The sequence below is a fragment of the Podarcis raffonei genome, chromosome 16 (genome assembly GCF_027172205.1).
Source record: "Podarcis raffonei isolate rPodRaf1 chromosome 16, rPodRaf1.pri, whole genome shotgun sequence".
Classification (NCBI taxonomy): Eukaryota; Metazoa; Chordata; class Lepidosauria; order Squamata; family Lacertidae; genus Podarcis; species Podarcis raffonei.
Window position 1 is genome coordinate 16,791,698 of NC_070617.1, and position 16,912 is coordinate 16,808,609.

The window sequence follows — 16,912 nt, forward strand, 5'->3', positions numbered from 1 at the left end:
CAAGTAGCAGTTATACAAATTATGCTAAGATCCCCCTTCCCCTTGTTAAGGCAGACAGAAAGATTTAAAAATCCCCTTGCAGTTTGATTTAAAACAGTTGCCTTTTCTGGAGTTTTCAGGAAACTTATCAACAAAAAATTAAGATAGAGATAGTAGACAGGTTTCTGCAACGCGCAATGAGGATTCGTGAATGCTGTGTTAAACTAACTGAAGTGTTAGATGCAGGATTTTTTGTTGGTATTGAACCCTATTGGAATCTTGTACATATGCCAATAAAGGTTTGAGAATAGGGATATCAACAAATAATGATTTTTAAAACGCTGCTGTTAACAGCAAATGAACCCGCACCTTCGCACCCGACTAAACAAGCCTTCTTGACCCATCTCCGGAACTCTCTGCTCTCGCCCAAAGCCAGCGCCGGATGCCTATTCACGCCGGCCCGGAAGCACCGCGTTTAACCCGGAAGTGGAGCGCCGGTAACCAGGAAGTGCCACTCACCTGAGCCTCTGGCTCGCAGAGACGCCATTTTCTCAGCGTCCAGCCGCGACCATGGGTTCGTCGAAGCGGCACCGGGAGCGGGCCGAGACCTCCGAAGAACCTCCGCCTCCTGCCTCCGGCACCGGTGGCACCGGGACCTCGTCGTCGTCGTCCCGCCACCGCGAGCACAAGAAGCACAAGCATCGGAGCAGCGGGGGCGGCGGCAGCAACAACGGGAGCGAGCGGCGGAGCAAGCGGAGCCGCAGCCGGGGCGAGCGGAGCAGCCGGCGGAGCGGCGGGGATGAGGCGGCCACCGCTACCGCCTCCTCCTCCTCTTCCCGGGGAAGCCGTGCTGCCGCTAGCGGGAGCCAGGAAGGCGAGGTGGGGAGGCGAATCAAGCGGGAGAAGCGCGACGAAGGATATGAAGCCGCCCAAAGCTCAGGTGGGAGAAAGTGGGCAAAGGGAAGGCGGGGGGGTCCGGCCCATCCCGATTCTCAAACGGCAACGGGTTTTTTAAATTGTCATTATTTCTTAAATGTGTTGGTCGCTTCTTCCCCGTCCCGCACTAAGGTAACTGAAAGTGACTTGAAATACATGAAGGATCACATACATTAAAAAAACACAGACCAAACAAACAAAACCTCAAAAAAATATAAAAGAGGCATTTTGTTTTTAAAAAGGCAGGATGGAAACATCTCACCCACCCACTCTGTGGCAGACCATTTGCTTTGCATGAAGAAAGATGAGCCAATGCAGCAGCCCAGGGCCCTCCAGATGTTTGGGTCTCCAACTCCCATTGGCCTGGTGGTATTGTAGTCCAAACCAACCAAGTTGGTGAAGGCTGCAATACAGTTTTCTGTATTCCTTTGTTCCAGCAGAGCCCACACCTTACAGATTCCAACACTTCACTGGTAGATAACAGGAATGTGCTTGGATCACCAAGCATCACTTCCCGAGCTTCTTCCCTTCCCTAGTTGCACACAATTAAAGGCTCTTCACTCCCTGTCAATATGTACCTAGTGAAGTGGATTCCAATCCACAAAAACTAATAAGGGTAATGTGCTTGTTAATCTTTTAATGTGTCACAAAACCCTTGTGTTTGTTGCAGCAGACTGGATATGGCTTCTTCCTTGGAAGTCTGTAGCAATACAGTATTTACTCTGCAATAACCCAGTCCTCAACTGATTTAAAAGCCAGGAGGGTGGGGGCTTAGGCCTTAGAAAAACACGGCACATTATCAGTTATTGGAGATGTACCTTGAGTATTAATTGGGTCCCTGAGTCTGAATCCCTGGAAAGCCCCTGCTGTTCAGTGCAAGATGGACCGGTGGCCTGACCTGGCAAAAGGCAGCCTCCTGTGTTGCGGGCTAAAACTGATGTCATCTTTGATTATGGCTGCCTGGGGCTTATGGGAGTTGTAGTCCAAAATGTCTGGAGGACACCAGGTTGGGGAGGGCTATTTTATATCAATTCTGTGTCCTTGTAGATATATATCATGAGAATTCTTGTGCTTTGAGTTATGCTTAACGATCAGGAAAGAGAATGACATGTTAGGTGTCCCTGTGTGCATTTGCATGGCTCTAAGAGGTTTCCCCTGACATTGAATTCAGGCAGACTGTGAGCCTGGATAGGGTCAGAGTGCCCTGTTGCAGCCCTGCCTGTGCTGGCTTAGAAAGAGGGCCATTTGAAGTGAATTCTGGGGGACAGGAGTTAAGCAGGGAATGCATGGCTACAATCCTAAGCATGCTTTTCAGGGGTGTCTGTCCCACAGAGTACATTGCAATATTTAATAATACTTTTGGATAAAGAAGAGCAGCAGGAACATCTGAGGACCATAGAGACGACATTTTACTCAAAGTCCCCGCTTCAGTTGTTAGTCACTAGCCCTGCTTCATTTTCTTAAATATGTTAAATGTTGTTTTATTGTCAGCTGCATTGGAGCAGAGATCAAGAACCTGTGAGGCCATTTAAAAACACACACACAATTGTCAGTCAGCTGACATCACTGGAATGGAAGGGGACATCAGCTGATGGGGGTGGGATTTGATTCTATGTTGGTTGTGAGCACAAGGCATGTACAGTGAAAGCTCAGTGCAGTGATGTGTGAAAACCCTTTTGCAAACCGCCCCATGCTTGGGAGGTTCAAAGGGTAACGTAGTGTTGCTTGCAAAATGGCTTTCAAACAGCCCCACACTGTTCTTTGAAGTCCTGACCACCTGGGCTTCAAAGCACTGTGTCCCTATGTTGTTGTTGTTGTTGTTGTTGTTATTTCACCTTGGTGCTGCTGGTGCAGCAGTTTGGCTTCACCCCCAGAGGTGCACTCCATTATTATCTCTCGAGGCAAAAGGATGCCAACAACAAAATTAGTTATATTTATAAATCACCCTTCATCCAAGGATCACGGGGCGATTTAAAATATAGAAACACAAAAAGACATAACGTAATAGCAAACAAAACAATAACTCCCCACCTGCTACCCCATGTAAATCCCATCCTGATTGCCTTTGAAGAAGGTTGGAATCTCTAAACATGATGGGAAAAATGCAAGAATGCTCATAGCTTGGACTAAATATTTTTTTTCTGCTCTAACTAACCAAACTTCTCTCTGTCTTTATTCCCAAACAGTTGTCGGTCCAAAGTCTAGCTCAGGAGATGCTTCCCTCAGCATTGAGGAGACAAAGTGAGTGCGACAGAGCCTGATGTCTTTTGTATCCCTGTAGCTTTGACAATGCCTCTTGTGATTTTTTGACAGCTGGCTCTTGTGCAGGGCTGACTAATTAAAACTGGTGCATTTGAGAGCTGCTAACTCGAATTAAAATACGCGACTGGATTTGATAAGGGATACCAGCTGAAGGGAAGGCGGGAAGTCACAAGCTCGGCAGAGCAAAAAGGTTTATATGTTGATTAATGTACTGTAAGAATGATTGTGTAAAGAAAATAATAAAAATTTATTGAAGAAAAAAAGAGAGAGCTGCTAGATCTCTGAGAAGCAGGAAGTTGCTGCTTAGGCAATGGAGCCATTGTGACTTGTAGTGCTTTGCTGAGCAGGGTTTGATATTTCTGCCTTTCTCTCGACAGCAAGCTTCGGGCTAAGCTTGGGCTGAAGCCTTTGGAGATCAATTCTGTCAAAAAGGGTGAGTGATTCCGGTTTCTGTGCCACATGGCTTCATGGCCTCAGACTCCATTCAGAGAATAACCCTTGGTGTTCCTCTGCTGCTGCTGTACCTTCCAGGATTCTTGCCTCCCCGCTGCTGGCTGCTAAAGCAAGAGGAAGCATGGCCTGCTGGTTAAAGGGGAACACTAGCCCACACACTGTGGCTCTGTTGGTTGCCCAGGCTTCTCACAGGTCCTAGTGTAGTGTAGTGGTTAGTGTGTCGGATTGGGACCTGGGAGGCCAGAGGTCAAATCCCTGCTCAGCCATGAAGCTCACTGGGTGACCTTGGGCCAGTCACCATCTCTCAACCTAACCTCCCTCGCAAGGTGGTTGTGAGGATAAGATGAGGAGGGGGAGAACCACGAACACCACATTGAACTTTTTGAAGAAAAAGGTGGGATAGAAATGCAATTTTGGGTTCTCTCCATCCCGCTGCCTTCATAGCCGAGCTCCTAGCCTGCCTTTCTCAGAAATAAAACAAGGTGAAAGTAAAAGATGGTTGATCAATGCTTGTGGGGATTTTCTCTGCCTCCTTAGTTGCTGTCTAGGGCCTAGATCCGGGGGTGGGGGTGAGGATCTGTACCTGGAACCAGACAAAGGGAGTCTTTCCCTGTTTGCCCTGCCAGTGCTTTTTATACCATGGTCTCCTTAAGGGATGTGACTTGGAGGCTCCATTTTAAGGTGGTTCTCTTCTTCCTTGAAGAGCCAGTACATTCTGAAGTGTTGCAATTTACCATCTCAGGGTTGAGTAAGCCTTAGCTACTGGTGGCTCAGAACTTGGGTACTGCTGTGAACCCAGTGGACTCTTGTAAGAAGAGGTTTCCTCTATCCTAGTCCAGTTACCTATTTTTAAAAAGAGATGACTGAGGAGCTCTACTGTTTCTAAGGCAGCCATCTTCTCATCCTCCATGGCCCTTTGATAACCTCAGGTCTTTTTCGCCCTGCAGAAACTGGCAGCAAGGAGGACCCTGTGGCAGCTGAGGTCATCAACCCAATAGTGTTGAAGCAGCGAGAGGAGATCCGGGAGAAGCTCGCTGCTGCCAAGGAAAAGAGGCTCCTGAACCAGAAACTAGGGTACCATTTCCATTTTCAGCTGCTCTATTTAAATCAAAGATGCAACTGTATGTGTGTATGACTTCAACTCCCATCATCCTAATCACTCACCATATTGGCCAGGGCTGCTGGGAGCTGGAGTCCCGCAGCCTTTGGAGGGCACCATTTTGGCCTACCTGGTTATTCTGCCTTCAGTTTTTTCTAGGGAGGGATATCTCTGCTTTTGTTTGGAAAGGGACATCTCCTTTGAGGCACTGATCTGGATCTCCTATTCTGATCCACTAGCAGGTCAGGTTTCCAGATTGGCTGACTCCTTACTCCAGTAGTTGGCAATTTCATCATTTAAGCTGCTTTTCTGAGTTATTTAGTTGTTTAATATATTTGTATCCTGCTTTAACTGGAAATTACTTGATGGCAACTTATTAACTAACAGCTTTTAAAACTAATGCAAAAATAATTAACAGTTAGCCAACTCTGTGCAGGTGGATGCAGCTGTAGTAAAGTGAGCAGAAAGCACACTAAATAGACTTTAGAAGAATTGTATCTATATAATGCTAATACATAAAATCAACAGTACTAGCGTTTTACAAACACACAAAATCCCAAATGAATACGATGAACCACCTGTTGAAAAAAAAAGTTACACTGAGAAGTCTTTCTGAGATCAAGCAGCAGATTGATAGCTTCTAGTTCCTCAGGAAAAGTTCTTCATCAGATTCCAGCTTGAATCAGTAAGTCCTTCTGTGGTGTTGTTTGATGGCTGCAGTTCTCCAAACTTGCCATGTCATTAAAAAAAATAATAATAATCAATGGCTTCTTATTACTAACTGTGGTTCTTGTTACTGAACTGAAGTCATTTTGGGGGCTTATGAAATGAAGACTGTTTTTCAGGCAGATTATATTTTATACAGAAATGCAGTTGGTAACAATAAAGAAGGTCTCTGCCTAGCACATAAAGGAAAGTTGGCTGGGTTTTCACTCTGTTCTAGGTTTGTGAAGTCCCCTAGCAACTTTAATCTTTTCTTAACGCCACATTCCTCAAAGTCCTCCTCTTGCACTCCTGTTCCACCTTGTTTTTGGTGAAAACTTAGGGTCTCATTCAAATCTTTGGGGTGACTGGGGAATCCTTGTGGTGATCATCTTTGAGCAGGGTGTTCTTCTGGTTTCCTGCCCTCAGGAAGATCAAGTCGCTTGGCGAAGATGACCCCTGGCTCGATGACACCGCTGCCTGGATTGAAAGAAGTCGGAAGCTGCAGCTGGAGAAGGATATGGCTGAGAAGAGGGTTGGTATTGCCGCCTTTGAGACCCTGGAGAGCTGACTGTACTTTGACGGGAGGAGGGGGCAGGGAGCCTGTTGTACCATTCAATGCCTGTGCCATCCTTCAGGAAATTTGGCAGACAGCATTCTGTCCTGCACTCCTGGCATGGTAGAGAGAGGGAGCCAGTTCACCAGTCCTTAATGCTAACTGCTTTCCTTCACGCATTTGCTTTGCCCAAACCACTGGACATGTACTTCCCCTACCTCCACACCTTCCTTTCCTCTCAGTGTGTCCTATCTAGAGCTGTACTCCATGTTTTGTATTCTTTCCTGCCTTGCAACAGGCCAAGCTCTTGGAAGAGATGGATCAGGAGTTTGGCGTCAGCAGCCTCGTGGAGGAGGAATTTGGGCAGAATAAGAAGGTGAGGAGAGCAATCCCACGCAGACATGAGTTGGGTTCATATCCCAACAGAGCATCCCATCAAAGGGATAGAATCTTCAGTTATAATAATAGAATTGTAGGAAACATGATGATTGCCTTAGCTGTTCTGATGCCTGCTTTTAATCCTCTTCCCTGCAGGTGAGCTACAGCTCACGGGATTTGAAGGGTCTGACAGTAGAGCACACCATTGATTCCTTCCAGGAAGGGAAGACGGTCATCCTGACGCTCAAGGACAAAGGTGGGGGGACAGAGATTGCAACAGTCTTGGCGTTTCCTCTGGCTTTTCCATCCAGTGACCAGGTTGCAGGCTGCAACTCTTGCTCCCACACTTGTACACATGCAGTCACATACAGACACTCTCTCTCTCTCTCTCTCTCTCTCTCTCTCTCTCTCTCTCTCATGCAGGGCCACAAACACTCTTTCAGCATTTCCATCTCCCCCTACCCAACCTCTGGGGTGCATGGAAACTGGGAAGAATTCAACATCCACACCCTGTTCTGGGGGGTTCTCCTGACCTTCCCCCAAGCCAATTTCAGGAGGGGGAAGCCCTGTTGAGCTAGCAGAAGTCCATTTGAGATTTATTCTACATATTCAATCTGTTCAAAGTAAAAGGCGTTTCCACCCTTCTGCGCTTTCCCCTTGCCCACCCTGCCAGAGATGGACCTTTGGGGTCTTTCCAATGGGAGGAGATCTCTGAATGGGCAACAGTAAAGAGCATGGCAAGCAGGTCCTTATGTACAAGGGGAGGCTCTCAGCGTCCAATGAGACAGGGTTCGGGCTCAACAATTGTTCAGTAGCATTAGAAAGAGTTTCCCCTGACATCATTAGAAAGAGTTGTGTTGTGAAGTGGCTGACTTCAAGCTGACTGCCAGCTTCCTTTTAGGAGTCTTGGAGGAGGAGGGTGGCGATGTGCTGGTGAACGTCAACATAGTGGACAACGAGAAAGCCAAGAAGAACGTGGAGCTGCGCAAGAAGAAGCCGGAATACAAGCCCTATGAGGAAGAGGAGAGTGTGGATGACATGGTGCTCGTAAGGGAGCTTCCTTGTTTTGTTGTTTATGGGAGGGAACCAGGGAGAATATACATAATACAGCATTGGGATAGAAAAATAGGCATGGCATGGCAGCAGTGGATAGAGCTGCCCCGTAGCTGCTTTGGGCTGCAGCTCCCATCAGCCCCAGGCAGCACAACTGTATGGGACCTGGAAGCCCAAAGCATACAGAGGGCACCAGGTTTGGGTACAGATATATATTTATTCCCTCTGTAGTAGCTCAGGTTGCCCAAGGAGAGGAATGGATGGTTTATAGGGCAGCCTTTTCCTTCCTCCTGAGCATCTACAGCCCACAGCCGTATATCAGGATGAAGGGATCAGGCTCAAGTGTTGGGAGGAAGTGACTTGCTGGCAGGCTTGGGAGATTTCAAGTGTTGCTGCTCTTAAGCCTCCTGGCAAGTCCCTCGGCTTTGCCCACCAGCCCCTTCTTGTTCCAGGCCCCTGGAGCTCCTCTCACATTGGTGAGTCCCCCTCCTCTCCTCTGATCCCTTCTTTTCTCTCTCTCCCCAGTACAAGCACAAGAGTGTCCTGTCCAAGTACGATGAAGAAATCGAAGGGGAGAAGAAGAAGTCCTTCAAGCTGGACTCGGTGGGGATGGCAGACGGGTCTTGGGAGCGGGAGCTGCAGCAGATCCGGGACAGCCTACACAACCGGGCTCAGACCCTGGATGTGCCGGGCCTCCGCCTGGCTTCAGAGTACTTCTCACCAGAGGAGATGGTAAGGCAGGGATCCTCTATCCTCATGTGGTTCTTGAGGGTTCCTTGAGGGTTTTTGTCCACAGCTCTTAGTCCTAGGAACTTAGGTTGGAGGAAAGAGCAGGTGTCCTGGACCCTGGAAGACTAGAGGCAAGGGGGGAAGTTCCTGTTGTGAGAAAAGTCAAGAGGGGGAAAGGGAGGTCTCGACAGGCTGTCAGCAGCAGGGCACAAGAATGGAGGAACATCAGAAAGCCTTTGGAGTGGGGAGGTCTCCTCTCCCAAGTCTCCTTCCCTTAGCTCTGACATTTGCAGTGGGAAGGGATGAATGAATGGTTTGTTGTAGTCAGAAAGTGCAAATGTATCCTCCATTTCTGGACATCAGCCCATAGAATTGTAGAGTTGGAAAAGACCCAAAGTTTTACCACTGCAGTGCAGGAATCACAGCTAAAGAATCCCTGACAGATGGCCATCCAACCTCTGCTTAAAAGCCTTTGGAGGTAGTCCGTTCCCATTGTCAAACATCTCTTACCATCAGAAAGTTCTTCCTAATGTTTAGTCAGAATGCCCTTTGAATCTATTGGCTTGGGTCCTTCCCTCCAGAGACACAGAAAGCAAGCTTGTTCTATGCGAAAGGCCTTCAGATATTTGAAGATTGCTATCCTATCTCCTCTCATTCTCCTCTGCTCTAGGCTAAACATCCCCAGCTCCCTCAACCATTCCTCATAAGGCTTTGTTTCCAGGCCCTTGGATCATCTTGGTCACCCCACCTCTGCACACGCTCCAAGCTTTGCAGTCAACTGCATCAAATATCCACTTCCATATAAATGGCCTGCCTTCCTCCACACCATGTGGCAAATTCCTTTCCTAAGGAAACTGAGCTCTTTCCACTTGGGAGCTTAGCCCAGAATTCAAGATGGGAATGCCAGAAGCATGTTGGGCCCAAGGACTTCGCTTTATAGCCTTGAGTAGCAGAAGGCCTTTGGGGTGGGAGAGTCTTGTATGAGTGCAGGAGGGCAGGCCGGCAGTTCTCCCAGAGGCCTGGGCTTGCTTTTTGATGTTTCTGCTCCTTGCCATAGAACGTCACTTTCAAGAAGACAAAGCGACGGGTGAAGAAGATCCGCAAGAAGGAGAAGCCAGTGAAGGCCGATGATCTCCTGCCGCTGAGCAGCATGGACAGCGAGAGGGACTTTGGCTCCAGGTAACAGGGGCTTAATGGGGCTGGCTGAGCAGGGGAGGGGCTGCAGAAGTCTTCCGTGGCTCTTGAGTGCTGCTTCCCACCTCGCGTGTTACCTCAGTTGGTGAGCAGGCAGGGGGTTCATCCCTCCTAGACCCCTCTGCCCAAGAAGTGTCTCCGTGCTAGGTCCGGGGTGCCACAGCTTGTGATTGCATTACCCCTGGTGCAGAGAACTGCTTCCTGTGCTCAATGTCTCCCCTGCAATGGCTCTCTAGGGCTCGTGGCCGGGGGAGGAGGAGGAAGACTGCCGTGGTGGAGGAAGAAGAGGAGGAGGAGGATGGTGAGGGCTACACGGAATATGCCAGGAATGGAGCTTCAGAGCAGTTGCCCCAGTCAGACGACATTCGGGTGGAGAGAATGGAGATCAGCAGTGAGGATGGTGAGTCTGCTTGGGGGTGATTGGGTGGCCGAAAGAGAGGGGGTTAGAGGCGTTCTCAAAGGAAAGTGCATAAAGGATTGGCTGAAGGTGTCTGTGTTTTATTTTCTTCATTTTAGACCTGTGGTGTTTTTTTACACAATTGAAAAAAACCTCTGTACAGTCATACCTTGGCTTTCGAACAGCTTAGTTCTTTCGAACAGCTTAGCTCCCGAACGCCACAAACCCGGAAGTGAGTGTTCCGGTTTGCGAACTATTTTTGGAAGCCGAACTTCCAGTGGACCTTCTGCGGCTTCCAGTTGGCTGCAGGAGCTTCCTGCAGCCAATCAGAAGCCGCACTTTGGTTTTCGAACGTTGTGGAAGTTGAACGAACTGCCGGAATGGATTCCGTTTGACTTCCAATGGTGTTTGGGTTGATTTACAACAGGGATGGAGAACCTGTTTCAGGTAGAGGGCCACATTCCCTTGGCCTTATCTGCACCATAAACTGAAACACTGGCTCTGGCATAGCCTGCCTTAACCTTGCTCCCTTCAGAGGTTTTGGACTACCAGCTACAGTTAGCCCAGGCCAACACAGTTTTGCTGATGGGAGTAATTTTATAACCTATCTTGTTATATAGTATTTTATGTATAGTTACTTTTCTGTTATTTTTATTTATTATAGTCTAATAATGATTTGTTGCAATTGTTGAGAGTGAAATTTGATTTAATTATAATTTTTGGATACCGTACCTTGAAGGTCCATCTTATTATGCAGGCTACTCCACATTTACGTGGGGGATGCCCCATTCTGCCCCTGCTCCATTCCTCCCCCCCCCCCGCCCCGTTCCAGCCCTGCCCCCTTGTGGTGGCCAAAACGGCACAGGCGTTAGTGGTTCACGCGCAAATAGGGAGTTGCCTGTATTCTAAATGGATTATTGAATACTACATTATTTGATAGGTTATTGTAAAATCATTTTCCCCCATTATGACCTATTTGCATTGGGTTGGATTGTTCTAGGATGTGTGCTCTTTCTTTTTACATTTTGTTTCAACAGGCTTGTAAACTGTGTTGTGTATAACAGCAGTGTAGAAAGGTGGCATACAAATTAAAAGTGAAATGAAAATGAAAGGGGGAGTTGGTAGTCCAAAATATTTGGAGGGTGCGAGGTTGGGGGAAGGCTGAACCTAGAAACTTGGGGGTGAGGGTTAAAGGCCATGGTCCGTTGGGAGGCAGATCTTTATGAGCACGAGGGTGGGGAATCCAGGGTGAAACACTGTAGAAATAAGACCTTTTCGCCTCCTTTTCTCCCCCTCTTTCTGGCAGAAGACGCTCTCGCAGGCCCTGACTCTCCTGCTGCCCTGGAGGAGGATGAGGCGGAACTGGAGCTTCAGAAGCAGCTGGAAAAGGGGCGGAAGCTGCGGCAGATCCAGCAGCTGAAGGACAGTGGGGAGAAGGTGAGGAAACGGAGGGGATCCAGCTGCCACAGAGGCTGACCTTGTAAAGCAGCAAGAGGTTCTCCTTGGCACCTCAAGGGCAAGGAGAAGTGTGGGTGCCATGGGGCCTGGGTAGCCACCAAATATACTCTGCACCAGCTTCTGAGACCATCTCCTGAAGGTCGTTTTTTTTTTTAAAAAAATAATAATTTCAGAACAAACACAGAAAAAAAACATACTGTATTTGGAACTCAGAAACTTCAGTCCTGCCACCGCCCCCTTTGCTAGAGAGCTTAATGCTGCCGGAACATCCAAAGCATTCTCATTTTACTTTATCGGGGAGCTTTTAATGTTTGATATATTGTGTATTTTCTTACATTCTGTTGGAAGCTGCTGAGTGGCTGGGGCTACCCAGTCTGCTGGGTGGGGTACAAGTAATAAGTTGTTGTTGTTGTTGTTAGGATTCAATGGATGCATATAACTATCAGGCCAAACAGATTTGTGCTTGATTGGAAGCAGTGTATGTGTTTTTCCCCTTCCTCGTGTAATCCCCACAACAACCCTACGAGGTAGGGTAGGCCGTGAGGCAGTGACTGAGCTCAAGGTCAACCAGTGAGCTTTATTGCCAAGTGTGGATCCCTGGTCGCCCAGGTCCTGGTCCGACACTAACCACTGCGCCATAGCCAGTGTCCTCACAAATGGATTTCACTTTCTTCAATCCCTAAGTACTCTCCCGTTTTCCAGGCAGCCTCCTGGAGGCCTTTGGACACTAGCTAGCTCTTCTTCAGTGTTACTAACCCTCCCCTGCCTGTCAATTTTTCAGGTCATAGAAATAGTGAAGAAGCTGGAGACCAGCCGAAGCCAAGAGGACGACGATGAGCTGGAGCGGAAGGGGGCCATAGTCTTCAACGCCACCTCCGAGTTCTGCCGCACGCTGGGCGAGATCCCCACCTACGGGCTGGCCGGCAACCGCGAGGACCAGGAAGAGCTCATGGTAATAAGCCTCTAAGGGATGCTGGCCTGGTCGTTCAGCGCAGATGAGACCCAAGTGGAATTGCTAACCAGCACCCAGTATTGTGTCCCAGTATTGTGTTCCAAGAAGCAGCTCTCCGATGTAGCCATGGCTCTTCACACAGTGCAGCATTAATTTCTGTAACTCACTGCTGTGAGATAGTTTTCATTTATTCCATAAAATGTACGCACTGCTTGATTGTAAAAAAAGGGGCAGGGGAATCCTCAAAGGAGTGAATGCGGAAGTGTGGTCTAACCTGGTTTTAGTTCATTGCTGGTTTTCATTATTATTTCAGTGTTTTAAATAGCTCTGTTTAACTGTTTTTACAGATATTGTTAAGTTCTCTTTGTAACTGCTTTGAGGGTTTTTTTAAACAATCAAACGGTATATACATTTTATGAAATTAAAGTGCAAGGGATGACCATAACATGGGAAGTTCCCTTAGAGTGAGTCCATCTAGTACTGTCCACACGGATCAGCAGCAGCTCTTCAGGATTTCTGCTAGGGGAGGGGTCTCTCTTCCAGCTGTACCTAGAGATGCCATTGGGGTTTTGACCCTTCTGCATGCCAAGCAGTTGCCCTTCCCCTGGCTTGTAACACAGTCTCCTCCTCCTTCTCCCTTTATCCCCTCTCAGGATTTTGAGCGAGATGACGAGAGGTCAGCAAACGGGGGCTCAGACTCAGACGGGGAGGAGAACATCGGCTGGAGCACTGTCAATCTGGACGAGGAGAAACAGCAGCAGGATGTGAGTTTGCCTTTTGTGTGTGGGGGGGGGCTGTTCCAGGCTGGCGCTCTAAGATTCCTTGGCAGCCAGTTTAGGACTGGCACCCCTTCCCCTTCTTGCTAGCAGCGGCAGTGAGCCCAGAGGCCTTGACAAGATATAGAATATGAAATCTCCAAACCAGTTCATGAATTTAAAGAAAAGCTAGATATGAAATCATAGAACCACCGGCAGTAACTGGTGTACACCATCCTGCAGGGATAACAAAACATTGAGGTTTAGATTTATTGTACATTATAATTCCTGATACGGCCAGCACGTTTCTAAGCTGCCAGTGCAGATGTAGCTACCAAGTGTATAATGTGCAGTTGTCCATCAGCTTAGAAGTTCAGTGGCTACTTCTTGAAGTTACTGATCTGGATACAACTGAGGATCAGGTGAGAGGAATTTCCCTGTGGGCTCCAAATTCAAAGGAGAGAACAGCAAACAGTGCATGGTGTCTTCAGTCGGATTCCACTAAGATATACATTCCTTTCTGTAACTGGGATTCCAAGGGATTTCCCACCCAAATGTGCTGAAGGCATCTGCTGGAGTCTAAATTCCAGTGGGTCAGTACAGGCGGGGTGAACTGAGCGTGATTCCCCCCCCCTTTTTTTTGTGTTATGCAGTTCTCAGCATCCTCCACCACCATCTTGGACGAGGAGCCCATTGTGAACCGGGGCCTGGCGGCTGCTCTTATGCTCTGCCAAAACAAAGGTAAGACTGGGGTGTGGGTGTGTGGAGGGTGAGGGGTTGGCCAGAGCCTTCCTGCCACCTGCAGGCCTGTGTGTAGGTCAGCCTTCCTTTGGTGTAGAGGAGGGGGTACCATCTGCATTTCGTGTCCGCTGGCACTCTTCCTCCAAGAGGGCTGCATGAGTAGGATATTGCAAGTCCATTTTCTTTCTCTCTCCTCCTCCTCCTCACCAGGCTTGCTGGAGACTACCGTACAGAAGGTGGCAAGAGTGAAGGCACCCAATAAGTCACTGCCATCGGCAGTCTACTGCATTGAGGACAAAATGTGAGTGACGGTGGGTGGGGGAAGGAGCTCCTGGCTCTCCAGTGCCAGATCAGGCAGGCAGAGATGCTTCAGAGGGTGGAGGTGGGACATCCCTGGAACCAGATAGCCTGGGGTAGGAAATTTCTAGACGTGGCTAAGCCAGCAGAGCTGAAGACTCTGTATTTGCAAGGCTGGACCAGTGAGGTTAAGGCTGCTGTGTTCCCTCCTCCTCCTTACAGGGCCATTGATGACAAATACAGCCGGCGTGAAGAATACCGGGGCTTCACTCAGGACTTCAAGGAGAAAGACGGTTACAAACCAGATGTGAAAATAGAATATGTAGATGAGACTGGGCGCAAACTCACACCCAAAGAGGTACGACTAGGCAGGGCTATCAGACCTCTTCTGGTATGATAGTTGGCTTATATTATGGTATACTATGCATATGGTAGGATGTGGGTGGTGCTGTGGTCTAAACCACTGAGCCTAGGGCTTGCTGCTCGGAAGGTCAGCGGTTCGAATCCCTGCAACGGGGTGAGCTGCTGTTGCTTGGTCCCAGCTCCTGCCAACCTAGCAGTTTGAAAGTATGTCAAAGTGCAAGTAGATAAATAGGTACTGCTCCGGCGGGAAGGTAAACGGCGTTTTCGTGCGCTGCTCTGGTTTTGCCATAAGCGGCTTAGTCATGCTGGCCACATGACCTGGAAAAACTGTCTGCAGACAAACGCCGGCTCCTTTGGCCTATAAAGCGAGATGAGCACTGGACCCCAGAGTCATTCGCGACTGGACTTAACTGTCAGGGGTCCTTTACCTTTAAGCACATGGTATAATTAAACGAAGCAAGGCAGTTTTAATGGAGCAGCTTCCCCCCTTCCAGGAGGAACTGGTTCTCAATATGGCAGCTTCCTGATAAAATAATTTTTTTGTGTTAGCTGGTCAGTGGAAGCTGCTGTCCAAAACATCTGGTGGGGGGGCTCTGCTTGGGCAAGGCTGGCTCAGTCTCAACTTATAGGCATCTGTGGTCCTAGTTCTCAGCCTTGGTCTGCTTGAGGTGCGACGCCAACCCAGCTGAAGCTGTTTAACCCTCTGGCCTTCTTCTTGCTCCAGGCGTTCCGACAGCTCTCTCACCGCTTCCACGGGAAGGGTTCTGGGAAGATGAAGACCGAGCGGCGCATGAAGAAACTAGACGAGGAGGCGGTGAGTGAAGGGAGAGGGAGGCACTGGCCAGTTCCAGTAGCGTGGAGGATCTGAGACCACCCCACTTGCCTGTTCCCCAAAATGATTGGTCTCTCCAGGGCCTGCTGAAGTGTGGCGCTCATTTCCCCTTTCAGGAGGGGTAGCTTTTGACCAGCCATTGAAATGTGCCTCTTTACATTACTGTGTGAGACATCGACTAGGGACAGGAATTGTGCAGAGGGCAGGAGTACAGGGATGGTGAGGGAAGTGGTCCTGATTGGATCTGTCTCCTCTTCCTCCAGCTCTTGAAAAAGATGAGCTCCAGCGACACCCCTCTGGGCACGGTGGCTTTGCTGCAGGAGAAGCAGAAGGCCCAGAAGACTCCTTACATCGTGCTCAGTGGCAGCGGGAAGAGCATGAATGCGTAAGGAATTGCAGGGGGAGGGGATGTCTTGGGGCTGGTGTGAGAGAGACAGGGGTGCCAGGTGGGGATCCTTCCTGCTAAGGAGAAGGGAGGCAGCCTTCTCTGTGGGCGACTCTGCAGCTGACTGTTTGGCTCGCCTGTCTACCTTGATAAAGTCCTGAAAATATCTCCACAAGTCACTCTCGAGCAGCCAGTCCTCACAAAAGTTTGCCGATCACATCTGCAGAGAGTGGGGCAGTACTAAATGCTCATGGTGTGCTGTGTACCCTAAGCCATTTGTACGAGGAAGCGTGTGGCTGAGGCTTGAAGGATTCTGGCTTCGTAGCTGCTGTTTCCACCCCTTTCATTTTCCCTGCTAGGGGAGAGGAGCTAAGAGCTTCTCCATTCTCTGGAGGAGTGGGCAGGTGGCGTCTCTCTTGCTTGCTGCATCCAGGCCTTTTGCTAACTGGTTATTCTCTCTCTTCCCCCTCCACAGAAACACCATCACCAAATAAAGGTCTTTGCTTTCTGCATCGGAGAGAAATGTTTGCTCAGGATTCTGTGGAGCAGTACTGTGGTCGGGGTCCCCGCAGAGGGCCTAGGTCCATTGCTTCCTGAAGGAAACGTGTTCATCATGTCTCTTCCCCACTTTGAAATATGGGGAGGGGTGTATATAGTTGTGGAGCTGAGTTTTTAGCACCATTTTTTTGTATCTATATATGTGAAACTAAATAGCTTAAGTAAAAGTAACTGCTTCCTCACTCATTGTTGAGCCTCTTCCTTCTACTGTCCCGGTATGAACAAGAGTTTAAAATGCTGTGTTTGGTGGCTGATGAAATGGGGAGCACGCACTGGGCTACATATAATCTTCCTCTCTGTCACTTCAGATTGCAGCTAAGAGGCTCATGGGACTGACGGCTCCTTGCACATTCCCTACATATAGAAAATTGGCTTAGTCAGGGAATGTCCAGTAAGCCTCCACTTGAAATGGTACAAACTTCAGCAACTTTGGTTCCATCTAAAGCTGCTTGGCAGCAGAGGGCAGGAGAACAAGGGAGCCTGCTATGCGTGCAGAAAACCTTCAGGTTCTCTCCCAAGCAGGACTGAGAAAGAGCTGCCGCCGCCATTTAGTATAGAGCAGCCTTTGTCAACCTGCTGCTCTGCAACTCTTGAACTGCAATTCCCATCATGCTATGCTGTGTGGTGCTGACAGGAATAATAGTCCCATCAATATCTGAATGCACCAGGTTCGTGAAGGCTGGTGTACACTCTAAGGAGGCCTTGTGTTCCTCTGTAATGTTGGTAGACTCGAGTTCCCATCATCCAAAGCTACATAATCCCCATCCCCAAGTGTGGTCATACATGGAATGTATAGGGGCATTATGATAGTGGCAGTTTGATTCATTTCCTAA

The 16,912-nt window shown here is 48.7% G+C and overlaps 1 protein-coding gene across 1 annotated transcript; it reads left to right on the forward strand.

Moving 5' to 3' along the window:
• The first annotated feature begins 483 nt into the window (after positions 1-483).
• On the forward strand, positions 484-16,261 carry SART1 (spliceosome associated factor 1, recruiter of U4/U6.U5 tri-snRNP). Its single transcript, XM_053368495.1, has 20 exons — positions 484-919; positions 3,102-3,156; positions 3,555-3,610; positions 4,578-4,704; positions 5,861-5,966; positions 6,286-6,363; positions 6,522-6,621; positions 7,267-7,412; positions 7,944-8,150; positions 9,205-9,326; positions 9,578-9,741; positions 11,045-11,175; positions 11,978-12,148; positions 12,802-12,912; positions 13,557-13,644; positions 13,855-13,945; positions 14,164-14,299; positions 15,029-15,118; positions 15,400-15,521; positions 15,997-16,261. Exons 1-20 carry the CDS (start codon positions 550-552, stop codon positions 16,013-16,015), a joined length of 2,490 nt encoding a protein of 829 aa, XP_053224470.1. The 5' UTR covers positions 484-549; the 3' UTR covers positions 16,016-16,261.
• The last annotated feature ends 651 nt before the right edge of the window (positions 16,262-16,912 follow it).

What these genes read in the sequence shown, in the direction of transcription:
- SART1 (XM_053368495.1), top strand. Translation starts at nt 550, where the DNA reads ATGGGTTCGTCGAAGCGGCACCGGGAGCGGGCCGAGACCTCCGAAGAA. An exon ending in GGAGATCAGCAGTGAGGATG is followed by an intron (nt 9,742 to 11,044) that starts GTGAGTCTGCTT and finishes TCTTTCTGGCAG; the next exon opens with AAGACGCTCTCGCAGGCCCT. An exon ending in TACTGCATTGAGGACAAAAT is followed by an intron (nt 13,946 to 14,163) that starts GTGAGTGACGGT and finishes TCCTCCTTACAG; the next exon opens with GGCCATTGATGACAAATACA.